We start from the raw sequence: 15401 nt of genomic DNA on the forward strand, positions 1-15401 counted from the left end.
CCAGCCTCATATGTCTTGGCTGGGTTTAACTGCAAATCCTAGTTGCAATTCTGCCATTTCAGACCTGCTTAAATCCTTGCTATTCCAGACTTTCCAAGTAAAGCAAAAGGAACCCACCCCACTTCACTAGAGTGGTACAATGTCACAAGCATCACACTTGGTAGTGGAGATAACTAGCTACATAAGACCCCACTTCTGCCCTCCTTGAGCTCGCTGCTGACTAGGGCGGAAGGGCATGCTATTGTCACGGCCACAGTACCCCCCTCCCTTTAGCAAATACAGTGCCTGGCTAAGACCCATATGTCTAATAGGTACATGATAAATATGTGTTGAATAAGTGAGGGAATGAATGAAGAAACGAGGCAGTATGTGTAAAGGTTAGGAGTTGGCCAAATACCTGTTTGGATCACAGCTCTGTCACATACTAGCTGTGTCCATGTGTCACTTTATAAATCCTGAAGCCTCAGCTGCCACATCTATACAGCAATCCCACAGAGCAACTGTAAAATGCTTTCACCCCCAGCAAGCACTTAATAACTCTAATAATGTGAGAAGGGCAAGGAGGAAAAGGAGTGATTAAATATGGGGATTAGATTTCCTAGATTATGTCTATATATGTACATTTAGAAGTATAGGACAATGTTGGATTTGGGAAATTTTTTTATGGTGAATAAGGGATCTGTTTTCCAAAACCAATTTATTCCATGTGGTAGGAAACATGATCTCTGGAGACAGTGACTCACATCCTTAAAATTCTGTAACCAGAGAGAGAAAATTCTTGGGTTAACTCAAGTTAAAAAATTTGGGGGTGGGGGGAGGGCGCCTGGGTGGCTCAGTCGGTTAAGCATCTGCCTTCGGCTCAGGTCATGATCCCAGGGTCCTGGGATGGAGTCCCATATTGGGCTCCCTGCTCGGCGGGGAGTCTGCTTCTCCCTCTCCCTCTGCCCCTCCCCCCTTCTTGTGCTGTCTCCCTCGCTCTGCTCTCTCTCAAATAAATAAAATCTTTGAGAAAGAAGAGAAACAAAAATTCTGAGGGAAGGCTTCTAAGTGGCCCTGCAGGGGTCAGGTCCATCTCCAGAGCAATCCCCTTAACCTGATGTGGTAGGCAGAATAACAGACCCACAAACGTGTCCATGCCCTACTCCCTGGAACCTGTGAATCTTACATGATTAAAGGAACTTTGTGGATATGATTAAAGGTATGGACTTTGTGCTGGAAGATTGTTGGGTTAGCCAGGTGGGCCAATCTAATCATGGGTTCTTAGAAGCAGAGGAATTTTCTTGGCTATAGTCAGAGATGTGATGGCAGAAGAAGGGTCAAAGACATGTGACATTGCTAGTTTTGAAGACGTTGGAAGGGGAACAAAAGCTGGAACGTGAGCATGCTCAAATCTGCAAACGGCAAGGAGATGGACTTTTCAGAAGAAGCTCCAGAAAGGAATGCAGCCCTGATGAGATCTTCATTTTAGCCAGGTGAGACTCACATTGGAGCTCTGGCCTTCGGAGCTGTCAGATAATAAATTTTTGTTGTTTGAAGCCACTATGTTTGTGGTAATTTGTTAAGGCAGCAATAGGAAAATCATACACCAGGGAAACAGGGTGGAAAAACCTAGTTTCAGTTCCTCCCGGATGTGCTCAACATCATCTGCCCTGAGGCGGCTTGCTCGCTGAGATCCCTATAGCGTCCACCATTGCCTGCTCGCCTGTCCACAGGGACACACTGATGGAAGAGACTGAAGTAGATTATGCAGACAGAAGCAGAGATAAGAGGTAGAGAGAATTCTGATGCTACCTGAGACCCCAGTTCCAGTTATTTTTGAGGCCAACATCCTGCTAGCCCTTTGGTTATACAAGCTAATCAATTCTTTTTGAGCTAGTTAGTTTGGGTTAAATGTCTGTGACTTAAAACCAAACGATCCTGCCTAAATCATAAACCTATGGTAAGGGAGGGATGGCCAAAGGAGAAGAGGTTTTGGGTTTTTTTTTTAAGCCTTTGCAACAATAGCTGATAATGGATTAATGTGATCTCATAGCAACCCACTGAGAAACACATTATCCTACTTTAGATGAGGAAAGTCATATTTATTGGCTAAGTGGCTCTCCTACAAGCAAGAATATTCTGAATTTAAAATGTTAAAACCCATATTGGTTTGCTTTGTCTCCAGTGAAACACATTGCACATACAGTATCCTGCCTTACGGTTTTTTTTTTTTTTTTTTTAAGTTATCAAAACAGAGCCACACTTTTTCAAGGCCTTACCACTTCCTGTTTCTGCAGGCTCAAACGCTTTTCCTTTGCACCTGATAAACTCAATGCTCTAGAGTCTAGACAAGTACTGGACAAAGCTGCTTAAACCCAACTGGTGGTGGTGGTTATAGGAGGACTTCTGAGCACTGGCCATGTGGTCATTTCTCCTAGAAAAAAGATAGAATTAAAAAGCAGTCACTCTTATTCCTGAAGCACTGAATGTTCCCTCCCAAGAGATACTTTATAATTTAAATGGAAATATAGAATGCCACACAAAAGCCACGACATTTGTCTTCCTGGAATATTTGTATGCTTGTTCTTTTAATTTTGTGAATAGGAAAAGACTCTATTGGTGCCACAAATAAGGTCAAAGCAGGTGTAGTTGCCTCATTTTTGCCCCAGGGCAACTTGCCCTATGAAGCAGTGACGGATTATGTCCACGGAGCTTCACCAGGAGCCTGCCCTCTGTCTGCTTTTTCTTCTTGGGAGGAATACAGACTGCTCAGAGAAAAAGAAGAGATGAAAATTTCTATCAGTAGAGGACTGAAAAGCAACGTGGGTAAAATCTGAATATTATATCATCTTTGATAGAAAATAGGATTTGGAATAAATGTCTTGTCTGCTCTTTGTTTTCTGGGGTTCTGAAATTTTTGTCTTTGTTTCTGAAATTTTTGTTTTTTAAAACAAAGAGAAGGGAATGTTCATAAAACTTAAGATGCCAAAACACTACTAGTGGGCCTTCAGGTCTTAGCTTACATGATATTTTATTCATTTGTCCAAAAACATTCAGTACTTCCTGTGTGTCCTGCTGCCCAAATTGAGCATGTTCCTCAGGCTGTGGTGCAGGGCTGTGCAGGTGAACGGGACCCCGTGTAGTTGTGCAGTGCACAACTTCCACTATGCAGGTGGTCCTTCCCCGCCTGGAGATTAAATCTGGTGACTTCTCGAACGTCTTGCTTGAATTTTCACTTTTTCTTCTCAGAGTAGAAAAAGTGCTCCTATTACGTGTTCTATGATACCCAGTCATAACACTTTACCCATTTGTAACGGTGTCATCGTGTTACATTGTAAACTCAGATGGGACTGAGATTGTACCTATTTTATTTGTCACTTTCTAGGGGCCAGGGATGCATCAGTAAATTAGTCAAAAATCCCTCGCTTCTAGGAGCTGATAATCTAGCAAGAGGAGAGAGTAAACAAGTTCAATATGTAGCATGTGAGGCGGACATAAATACTACGGAGAAAAATTAAGCAAAAGGGGCTTTCTCCTCACACACTTTATTTAAAAAAAAATTTTTTTTTAAAGATTTTATTTATTTGACAGAGACACAGCGAGAGAGGGAACACGAACAGGGGGAGTGGGAGAGGGAGAAGCAGGCTTCCTGCTGCGATGTGGGGCTTGATCCCAGGATCAAAGGCAGACGCTTAAGGATTGAGTCACCCAGGTGCCCCTTTTTAAAAATTTTAAAAGATTTTTTTTTAATAAAGATTTTATTTCTTTACTTGACAGAGAGAGACACAGCGAGAGAGGGAACACAAGCAGGGGGAATGGGAGAGGGAGAAGCAGGCTTCCTGCAGAGCAGGGAGCCCAATGCGGGGCTGATCCCAGCACCCTGGGATCATAACCTGAGCCCAAGGCAGACGCTTAACCGACTGAGCCACCCAGGCGCCCCTTAAAAGATTTTTTATTCATTTATTTGAGGGAGAGAGAGCCAGATTGAGCAGGATCTGAGGAGAGGGGCAGAGGCAGAGGGAGAGGGAGAAGCAGACTCCCCACTGAGCAGGGAGCCCCACTTGCGTCTCCATCCCAGGATCCTGGGATCATGACCTCAGCCCAAGGCACACGCTTAACCGACTGAGCCACGCACGCACGCCACTCCCCACCTACTTTAGATCTTTGCTCAAATGTTACCTTTTTTTTTTTTTTTTTTTTTACTTTGAGAAAAGAAACATTTGGAGGTTTGGAGAAGGGGAGAGGTACGATCTGTCTAAAAAGAAAAACATTTAGGAATAGTACAGTAAGCACAGCAAAAAGCAAGTAAGGCACTTATCAGGTCTCCACTTTGCCAGGAATCAGGCCAGGGCAAATAAAGTTTTATACAGAATACAGAGAACAAGGGCTCAGCCTTTCCCCTCCAAAACTCTTGACCTAAGATTCTTAACACTTTTTGTTTTTGAACACTTTTTTTTTTTTAAGATTTTATTTATTTGACAGAGACACAGCGAGAGAGGGAACACAAGCAGGGGGAGTGGGAGGGAGAAGCAGGCTTCCCGCCGAGCAGGGAGCCTGATGCGGGGCCCGATCCCACGACACGAGGATCATGACCTGAGCCGAAGGCAGACGCTTAACCACTGAGCCACCCAGGCGCCCCTTTGAACACGTTTTTACAAAAATCTTGGAGAACCCGCGTGTTCTAACCGGGGCTGGTGTTGTAGTTTTGCAAAACAGCACCCCACGCCTTCTGTAGTATCACCCTACAGATCCTGTGCACCTGATACGGGTGGCTGAGTCTATGAGCTATCCTTTTAAGCCTCTTCAACCCGCCCTTGTTAAGCAAGCGTCCTTATAAGGAAATGACATCTTGGATAATCAAGATATTCCGCTGTACTTCTCCGTACTGTACATATCCGGCATTTTCACACCCGTTACGCCCCGAACACAGGCATAAATGTATCTCTTCCCTCCTACTCTCCGATCCTCGCTCCCTACTCTTTTGACAGGCGCGGGTGAACCCTGCGGGTGCTCCTGGCTTTCCGCCCGCCCAGCGCCGCGCAGCCTTCTGGAAGCCGTAGGCCTCGGCGTTCCTCCGAGAACTACAACTCCCGGCAGACTTTGTCTTTCTCCACCTTCCTCTTAGCGCGTGGCCTGCCGGGAGGGGGCAGGTAGCGGGCGGGCGGGGTCCAATGGGTGCCGGCTCCCGAGGAGAGGGCGGAGGAGAGGAGGAAGGAGGCGGACTCTGGGCCCCGGCCCCATTCATTGCCGCGGCCGGCCGGGCGAGGGTCCCGTGTTTTCGGAGTCATGGAGGCGCTAATTCCTGTTATCAACAAGCTCCAGGATGTCTTCAACACGGTAGGCGCCGACATCATCCAGTTGCCTCAGATCGTCGTGGTGGGAACGCAGGTAAGAGACGAGGGCGGCGTCCGCCCAGGCCAGAGTCCGGGGCGCGGGCCTGGTGGGGGGCTGCGGCAGCGCCCGCTCCCAGCTGGCCTTTGCGGCCTGTAGGGGCAAGGCGCTGCTGGGGGCGCGGGGGCTGCCGGGGCTCTGCCCGCGCCTTCCCGCCTGGGGCTGCGTTGCTTCGGGCCTGGGAATCCCGGCCGGGTCGGAAGGCGAGGGGCGGAGCCGGCGCAGCGGGCCCGGCGAGTCCCGGGGGCGGGCTAGGGGAGGGACCGGCCGGCGGGCTGAACTGGAGTCCGCGGGGACCGGGCGCGGCTTGCCCAGCGGGCCGCTGTTTGCAAGGGCACCTGGGGGACGCGCGGGGCACGCGGGGCCACACTGGGCTTGTGGTGGGCCGGCCAGCCCTTCCTCGGTTGGTTTTAGGGCGGCAGGGTTTTTTTTATTCCCCTCCTTGCCTTGCTCAGGGGCTGCGGAGTCAGTTTTGGAACTGCGGGGTCGGGGCTGCGAAGGCCGCAGCTGTGTGGCACCTGAGTGTCTTCCTGCAGTGCAATCCCTTCAGGTTTCGGGAACGCCGAAGTAGTTATAGAAAAACAAAAAGCAACAAACAAACAAACAAACAAAAAACACGCCCCGAAACCACCTGTACCTGGGTTTGAGGAAGGAATAACCAGTTATTTCTGAGTAGGCTGTGGTTTTTGTCTTCCATCAAAATTGGGCATCAAGGTTCTCTGGTCTTTTCATTTTGGGTCTCATAGATAGCATAATTTTTTATATGCAGAAATGTTGAAGAAATAAATTATTTCTAGAGTGACGGAGGAGAAGTACAAGTTTTATTTTCTCTGCCTACTGCTTTTCTTGGGTTTAAAAAGAATCCTAGGACTTTTATTAGAGTTCAGAGAAACGCATTTTAGAGATTACTTGGTATATTGATTTTGTGTTTTCATTTCAGTTTACCCATTTTCTTTTTTTTTTTTTTAAGATTTTATTTATTTATTTGAGAGAGAGAGAATGAAAGAGAGCACATGAGAGGGGGGAGGGTCAGAGGGAGGAGCAGACTCCCTGCAGAGCAGGGAGCCCGATGCGGGACTCGATCCCGGGACTCCAGGATCATGACCTGAGCCGAAGGCAGTCGCGTAACCAACTGAGCCACCCAGGTGCCCTCAGTTTACCCATTTTCTATTGCTATATCTTGCTACAGTATTTTAGTGTAGAGTATAAATATGAGAGAGAATACTATAGAATATATTCAAACACTGGAAACCTTGGAGACCATAGACATCTTGCACTTTTTTTTGCTTTTAAATATAGTAATAGAAATTATTTCAGAAACACATTTGCTTGGTCTGCTGTAGGGTTGCTATCGATTCTGGTCTTTCCTGCCTACATATATTATAGTATTTGTAACTCAATATTTGTAATGATTGGACACTGAATCATCAGTATAATATTGTGAGCAGTATTTTCGTTTAGCATGTTTTGTTCACTGCTGTGTTCCTGTTCCTAGCTCTGGAACAGTCTGGGGTATGTAGTGAGTGCTCTATAAATACTTTGAATGAATGAATATTGCTCACTGTAACTAGATAATATTTTAAAACACTGGACTTCTGTCATCAAAACGGATCTGTTTTTGAAAATAGAATTAAAGGAGGTGAAATAAACCTTCTTTAGTGGTAATTTGGAAGTGTTTCCTGTCTGTGGACCAGAAACTTTCCATATACTTTTGAGATTCTCCATGCTTTTTAAGCTTGAAGCAGTGAAAGAATCAGGGCTATTGTGTATCAGCATAAATAGTTTAAAATCAAGAAGGATTTTTCTTACACAAAATTGAGTTTATTTCCGTGAGTAAGCCTATTGGCAGAATTGGGAGGGTCAGAGTAGAAAAGTAAAGATCTCACTGTTAGGAAAGTCATTTTTGTGTGCTAGCAAAAACCATCCTAGTAGTGATAGGTATGTGCCGCGTTTGTGTGTTGATGTTTGAAATTACTCAGAAGGGAAATTAATTGTTGTTTTAAGTACACTCTACATGGGGTTTGAACTTAAAACCCTGAGATCAAGAGTCATATGCTCTACTGACTGAGTCAGCCAGGTGCCCTGGGGAAATTAGTTTTTCAAGACTTGATTTAATGAAGTTTATCTCCGTTTAGGTCTTTATTAGCTGAAATTCACTCCTTTATTATTAAGGTACAGAAGAAATAAATAAGAAACAATGTCTTTTTTTCCATGTTTTCCTCAGTATGTTGAAGAAAATCTCTTTCACTTGACTTGAATACAAGTACACCACTACTTTGTCATCTATGCCATTTAATGTTTTGTATATTTATACAGCACATGCATTACATTCCTATTTAATGGAGTAGTGTACAATGAGTGAGTTCCAGACATAAGTGTTCTGACAGGTGAACTCAGTAGCGGTGATGATGTCTTCATAACACAGGTATAGTCTCTACCTTACACATTACCCATATCTTAAATGGCTGTAGGTCCCATTTTTTTGAACTTTTTAGAACAGTGATTTGCAAACTTAAGTGTATGTAAGAATCACTTTGAAAATAAGTTCCTGGATTCCATCCCCAGAGATTTTGATTTTCTTTTTTTCTTTTTTTTTTTTTTAAAGGATTCTTTTTTTTTTTTTTTTTAAAGATTTTATTTATTTGACAGAGAGAGACACAGTGAGAGAGGAACACAAGCAGGGGGAGTGGGAGAGGGAGAAGCAGGCTTCCCGCGGAGCAGGGAGCCCGATGCGGGGCTCGATCCCAGGACCCTGGGATCATGACCTGAGCCGAAGGCAGACGCCTAACGACTGAGCCACCCAGGCGCCCCAGAGATTTTGATTTTCTAAGTCTAGGTTCGGCCAGGCATCATAGGTGATTCTGATGCGGATGGTTCATAGATCCTAATTGAAAAGAATTTTAGTGCGTCTTTGACTTTAAGATGCATGAAACTGGAAAAGACAGGGAAGCTGAGCCTAAGGGCATACTACCATCCAGTAGCATGTTGATCTTGGTGGCATTCTTGCTAATGTTTTAAATTTTGATTTCTTAAATTGCCCAAGTAATACTTATTTCAAGCCTAGAGAGTTGGAGGAGTTGAGAGGGAATCATGTTTATAGCTGTAGATCATTCACAGCTTTTCTGGTTTAACTAAGTAGTTTTCTTTTTTCTCTGAGACCATCTGTGTGGAAAGCCCTGAAGAGGGGAGAGAAAAGGTTGATACTTTTGGACCATGGTGTACTTTGCAGGTGGAGAAGGAGGTAGACTTAAACAACTTTTGTGACTTAACTTGGGAAGTTTAATCACTTTTTTAAGTTGAGAATTAGAAGGGGAGCCCTCCCAGGTGTGTAATCCAAACCACCGCCCAGTAGAGGAATCCCAGTGCCGATGACACTAACCTGAGATGCCGGCTCAGAGTTGCTAGTAAGGAACTTTTCATTTTACCTTTTATTTCAGTGATTTCAGCACTCCACCTTTAGTAATTCAAAAAGGAATCTTGGGTTTTAAATGACCTGATTCCAGACCAACCTTTTCTTTCTTTTTAATTTAACATTTCAAATATTAAAATTTAATTCATACGACATAAAATTCACCCGTGTAAAATTCAGTTTTAGTATACTCACCAGGTTATGCCACCTTCACCGCTATCTAATTCCCGAACCTTTTTTTTTTTAAAGAACGTTTCTATTATGCAGGAAAGAAACTCTGTACCCATTAGCTGTCGTTCCTCGCTGCGCAGCCCCCTTTCCCAGTCCCTGGCAACCACCAATCTATCTTATGTCTCTATGGATTTGTCTGTTCTGAACATTTCAATGTAACGGAATCATACAATATGTGGCTCTTTGTGTCTGGCTTCTTTTGCTCGGCATGTTTTTTAGGTTCATCCATGTATTTACTTCATTACTTTTTATGGCTAAAATTCCATTGTATAGATTTGCCACAGTTTGCTTATCCATTCATTAGTTGATGAATACCAGGTTGCTTCCACTTTTTGGCTATCATGAATAATGCTATGAACATTGTTTACAAGTTGTCCTGAGGACATATTTTCAGTTCTCTTGGGTATATACCTAGGAGTGGAATTGCTGGGTCATTTGGTGACTCTTGTTTAACATTGAGGAACTGCCACATTGTTTTTGATTGTGGCTATTTCATTTTACATTCCCTCCATCAGTGTATGAGGGCTTCAGTTTCTGCACATCCTCACCAATTCTTGTTATTGTCCTTTTTTAAAAAAGGGCTAAATCGGGGTGCCTGCGTGGCTCAGTCAGTTAAAGGTCTGCCTTTGGCTGAGGTCATGATCCTAGGATCCTGGATAGGAGCCCCCTTGGGTTCCCTGCTCAGCAGGGACGCTACTTCTCCCTCTGCCCCTCCCCCATCTCTCTCTCTCTCTCATAAATAAAATCTTTTTAAAAAAAGTGCTAAATTATTCTAGAATTCTTTATTTTAAAAAAAAGCACCCTCCACCCCCCACACTGCTATCTATATTTTAGTTCCTGAAATCTTGCCCTTTCCTGCTGGATATACCTTCATTTGTCTTGTGTTCATAGAGGTGACGATTTCATTAAGTTTAGTAATTTCCTGCCAAATATTGATCATAATTTTCATTCCTATATTGATTTCTTGTGAATATTTTTAGGTAAACTTATATTTTTCTTTTTTTCCTAGTTTCTTTATATAGCTCATGTGCTGCTTCCTTTTTTTTAAACTTAAAAATGAGGTGAAATTTATATAACATAAAACTTGCCATTCAGAGTGTACAGTTCATTGCCATTCAGTACATCCATGGTGTTGTGCAATCACCATCTCCTTCTAGGTCTGAAACGTTTTTATCACCCAAAAAGAAAACTCCATACCCATTAAGCAATCACTTCCGATTTTTCATTGTCCCTCCAGTCCCTGGCAACCACCAGTCTTCTTTCTGTCTCTGTGGATTTACCTATTCTGGAGAGTTCATAGAAATGGAATTTAAAATATGTGATCATTTATGTGTGGCTTCTTTCACCACAAATAAAAAGTTAAAAAATTAAGAAAAATACATTTTTATCTCATTATTATCAAAGAATTAAGAGGCCTGTCTTATACAATGAAAAATAAAAACTTAGTTAAAAACTGAATCAGTTTTGGGTAATGTGTCATGAGTGAATATTTGCCACCTACTATTTCCAACTGATGGTAGTTATCAGAGAGAAAAAGCTAAAAATACGTCAGAGCCTTTCCAGTGAAAGGCTCAGTCTCAAAATACAAATCCAAAGTTATATATTTCTATACAGTATAAATTTCAATACAGTACAATTTGGAAGAAACCGAAAGATGACACTAAGACCAGGCACACAAATCTCTAACCCTTAAATATATAGATAGTGAAATCAATTTGGGGAATATGTGGAGATGAAAAAAGCAGAAAGCATTGCAGTGCCAAGTGAGCCCTGTTTTCGGAGCAAGATGCCTGTGACTTGCCATACTGGAATTTCTGTAGCCACTCACCTTCCTGGAAAGAGTGTGGATAGTGGGTGTTTAAATCACTGGGGAAAACAAGCACTGTTCTAACCAGTTGTTGAGGAAGCCAACATTATTCGTAATAGGTAAAAATGAGAACCTGTAAGCATGTTTTGTTTGGTCTGTATGTGAATCTGTTGACATAATTTTTTGTAATTGAGATATAATTGACATACAGCATTGTATTAGTTTCATGAGTGCAACATAATGATTTGATATACATATATAGTGAAGTGATCACCACAGTAAGTCAGTTAATATTCTTCAACACACATAGTTACATTTTTTTTCCTTGTGAAAACTTAAAATTTACTGTCTTAGCAACTTTCAAATAGAAAGTACAGTATTATTATCTGTAGTCACCATACTGTGCATTACGTTCCCAGGACTTACTTTATTGGGAGTTTGTACCTTTGACCACCTTCACCCACTTCACCTACCCCCTGCTACTGACAGCCAGTAATCTGTTCTCTGTATCTCTGACTTCTTTTTTGCTTTTTTTTAGATTCCACATGTAGGTATTTGTCTTTCTCTGACTTATTTCAGTTAGTGTAATGCTGTCAAGATCCATCTATGTTGTTGCAAATAGCAGGATTTCTTTTTTATGGCTGAATAGTATTCCATTGCACATGCATGTGTGTATTAGAGTAGTCTTTTAAGATCTTTTGTATTTTTGTGATTAACATCTCCTCTTTTATTTCTGATTTCGAGTCCTCGTTTTTTTGGGGGCAAGCCTAGCTAAAGGTTTGTGTATTTTTTATCTTTTCAAAACAACAGCTCTTCATTTCATTGATTTTTTTTTTTCTGTTCTCTTTTCAGTCTCTATTTCATTTATGTTTGTTTTGATCTTTGGTATATTTCATTCCTTTACTACTAATTTTGGGATTAATTTAGTCTTCCTTTTCTAGTTCCTTGAGGTGTAAAGTTAGGTTGTTTGAGATCTTTCTTGTTTGTTAATATAGGCATTTATCACTATGAGATTCTCTGTTAGAACTGCTTGTGCTGCATCCTGTAAGTTTTGGTATATTTTATTTTCATTTGTTTTGAGCTATTCTTTTTTATTTTTTCATCCATTGTTTGTTCAGTGGCATGTTGTCTAATCGCTACATATTTACAGATTTTTCAGTCTTCTTGTAATTGATTCCTGTTTTAATACCATTGTGGTTGGAAAAGATGCTTGATACCATTTTAGTATTCTTAAAAGAGACTTTTTTTTTAAGACTTTTTATTTATTTATTTGACACAGAGAGAGAGAGAGAGAGCACAAGCAGGGGCAGCGGCAGACAGAGGGAGAGGGAGAAGTAGGCTCCCTGACTCAGTGCTCCATCCCAGGACCCTGAGATCCTGACCTGAGCCGAAGGCAGATGTTTAACTGACTGAGCCACCCAGGCGCCCCATCATTTCAGTATTCTTAAACTTACTAGGATTTGTTTTGTGGCCTATGATCTATGCTGGAGAGTGTTCCATGTGCGCTTGAGAATGTGTATTCTGTTAGTTTTGGATGGAATGTTCTATGTATATCTCTTAACTCTGTCTGGTCTAATGTGTTTTTTTTCTTAAATTTTAAATCCAATTCACTTAACATACAGTGTTATATTAGTTTCAGGTGTACAATATCTTGATTCCACAATTCTGTACATTATTCAGTGCTCATCATAAGTGTACTCCTAAAAACCCCTTTACTTATTTCACACCTCCCACCCCCAATCTGGTAACCATCAGTTCTCTATAGTTAAGAGTCTACATACGAGTAAAATCATATGGTATTTGTCTTTCTCTGACTTACTTCACTTAGCATTATACTTTCTAGATTGATCCATGTTATTATAAGTGGCATGATTTCATTTTTTATGGCTGAGTAATATTCCGTGTGTGTGTGTGTGTGTGTGTGTGTGTGTGTGTGTCTGTATATGTATGTATCCATCTATCCATCTCTCTGTCCATCTATCCTATATATACACACCACACCTTCTTATCCATTTATCTGTCAGTGGAAACTTGGGCTGCTTCCATAATTTGGTTATTGTAAATAATGCTGCAAAAACTGAAAGGGACCATCGACAGATGAATGGATAAAGAAGATGTGGTATATATATACGATGGAATATTATGCAGCCATCAAAAGGAATGAAATCTTGCCATTTGCAACGACGTGGATGGAACTGGGGGGTATTATGCTGAGCGAAATAAGTCAATCAGAGAAAGACATGTATCATATGATCTCACTGATATGAGGAATTCTTAATTTCAGGAAACAAACTGAGGGTTGCTGGAGTGGTGGAGGGTGGGAGGGATGGAGTGGCTGGGTGATAGACATTGGGGAGGGTATGTACTATGGTGAGCGCTGTGAATTGTGTAAGACTGTTGAATCATAGCCCTGAACCTCTGAAACAAATAATACATTATATGTTAAAAAAAAAAAAAAAAAGATAGTAGGAAGGGAAAAATGAAGGGGGGGAAATCGGAGGGGGAGATGAACCATGAGAGACTATGGACTCTGAGAAACAAACTGAGGGTCCTAGAGGGGAGGGGGTGGGGGATGGGTTAGCCTGGTGATGGGTATTAAAGAGGGCATGTACTGAATGGAGCACTGGGTGTTATACGGAAACAATGACTCATGGAACACTACATCAAAAACTAATGATGTATGGTGATTAACATAACATAATAAAATTTAAAAAAACAAAACAAAACCCTGAAAGGGTGCATATGTCTTTTCAAATTAACATTTTTGTATTTTTTGGGTAAATACCCAGTAGTGGAATTATTGGATCATATGGTAATTCTATTTTCAATTTTTCAAGGACCCTCCATACTGTTTTCCAAAGTGGCTGCACCAGTTTGCATTCCCACCAACAGTGCACAAGCGTTCCTTTTTCTCCACATTCTTGTCAACACTAGTTATTTCTGACGTTTTTAAGCTATTCTGACAGGTGTGAGGTGGCATCTCATTGTGGTTTTGATTTGCATTTCCCTTGAGTTGTGATGTTGAGCATCTTTTCATGTGTCTGTTGGTCATCCCTATGTCTTCTTTGGAGAAATGTCTGTTCATGTCTTTTACCCATTTTTATTTTTTTTAAATTTTTTTATTATTTTTTTAAAGATTTTATTTATTTATTTGACAGAGAGAGACACAGCGAGAGAGGGAACACAAGCAGGGGGAGCGAGCGGGAGAGGGAGAAGCAGGTTTCCCGCGGAGCAGGGAGCCCGATGTAGGGCTCAATCGCAGGACCCTGGGATCATGACCTGAGCTGAAGGCAGACGCTTAACGATTGAGCCACCCAGGCGCCCCGTCTTTTGCCCATTTTTAATTGGATTATTTGTTTTTTTGGTGTTGAGTTGTATAAGTTCTTTTATATTTTGGATACTAACCCTTTATTGGGTATGTCATTTGCAACTATCTTCTCCCATTCAGTAGACCGGCTTTTAGTTTTGTCAATTGTTTCATTTGCTGTGCAGACCTTTTTATTTTGATATAGTCCCAATAGTTTATTTTTGTTTCCCTTGCCTTAGGAGACATGTCTAGAAAAATATTGCTCTGACATATGTCAGAGAAATTACTGCCTGTGCTCTCTTCTAGGATTTCTATGGTTTCAGGTCTCACATTTAGGTCTTTAATCCATTTTGAGTTTTTTTTTTTTTTAAAGATTTTATTTATTTATTTGACGGAGAGATACAGCCAGAGAGGGAACACAAGCAAGGGGAGTGGGAGAGGGAGAAGCAGGCTTCCCGCGGAGCAGGGAGCCTGATGCGGGGCTCGATCCCAGGACCCTGGGATCATGACCTGAGCCGAAGGCAGATGCTTAAGCCACTGAGCCACCCAGGCGCCCCTTTTTTGAGTTTATTTTTGTGTATGGTGTAAGAAAGTGGTCCAGTTTCATTCTGTATGTAGTCCAGTTTTCCTAGCACTATTTGTTGAAGAGACTGTCTTTTTCCCATTGCATATTCTTGCCTCCTTTGCTATAGATTAATCAACCATTGTGCATTTATTTCTAGGCTCTCTATTCTGTTCCTTTGATCTAGGTGTCTGTTTTTGTGCCAGTACTATACTGTTTGTATTAATATAGCTTTGTAGTGTATCATGAAATCTGGGATTGTGATAATCTCCCGTTTTGTTCTTCTTTTTCCCGATTACTTTGGGTATTTGGGGTCTTTTGTGGTTCCATACAACTTTTAGGATTATTTGTTCTAGTTCTGTGAAAAGTATTTGATATGGATTGCATTAAGTCTGTAGATTGCTTTGGGTGTATGGACATTTTAACAATATTTGTTCTCCCAATCCATGACCATGGAATATCTTTCTATTTTGTTTGTGTCATCTTTATTTTCTTTCATTAGTATTTTATAGTTTTTAGAATACAGGTCTCTCACCTCCTTGGTTATGTTTATTCTTTGGTATTTTATTATTTTTGGCACAATTGTAAATGGACTGTGTTCTTCATTTCTTTCTGCTGCTTCATTATTAGTGTATAGAAATTCAACAGATACCTGTATATTGACTTTGTATTCTGCAACTTTCCTGAATTCATTTATCAGTTCTAGTAGTTTTTT

The 15401-nt window shown here is 41.6% G+C and overlaps 1 protein-coding gene across 8 annotated transcripts in view; it reads left to right on the forward strand.

The window, feature by feature from the left end:
- The first annotated feature begins 5142 nt into the window (after positions 1-5142).
- Positions 5143-15401, forward strand: part of DNM1L (dynamin 1 like) — a 50370-nt gene continuing 40111 nt past the window's right edge. For 6 of the 8 annotated variants that reach the window (XM_036075373.2, XM_036075374.2, XM_036075371.2 and 3 more), the window contains exon 1: positions 5150-5367. In XM_036075373.2, the coding sequence (XP_035931266.1) occupies positions 5266-5367 (102 nt within the window). In that variant the 5' untranslated portion in view covers positions 5150-5265. Of the gene's footprint in view, positions 5368-15401 lie in introns of all 8 variants that reach the window. The other 2 variants (XM_036075378.2, XM_036075379.2) reach the window with 2 other exon arrangements.

The sequence above is a fragment of the Halichoerus grypus genome, chromosome 6 (assembly GCF_964656455.1).
Source record: "Halichoerus grypus chromosome 6, mHalGry1.hap1.1, whole genome shotgun sequence".
In the NCBI taxonomy this organism is placed as follows: Eukaryota; Metazoa; Chordata; class Mammalia; order Carnivora; family Phocidae; genus Halichoerus; species Halichoerus grypus.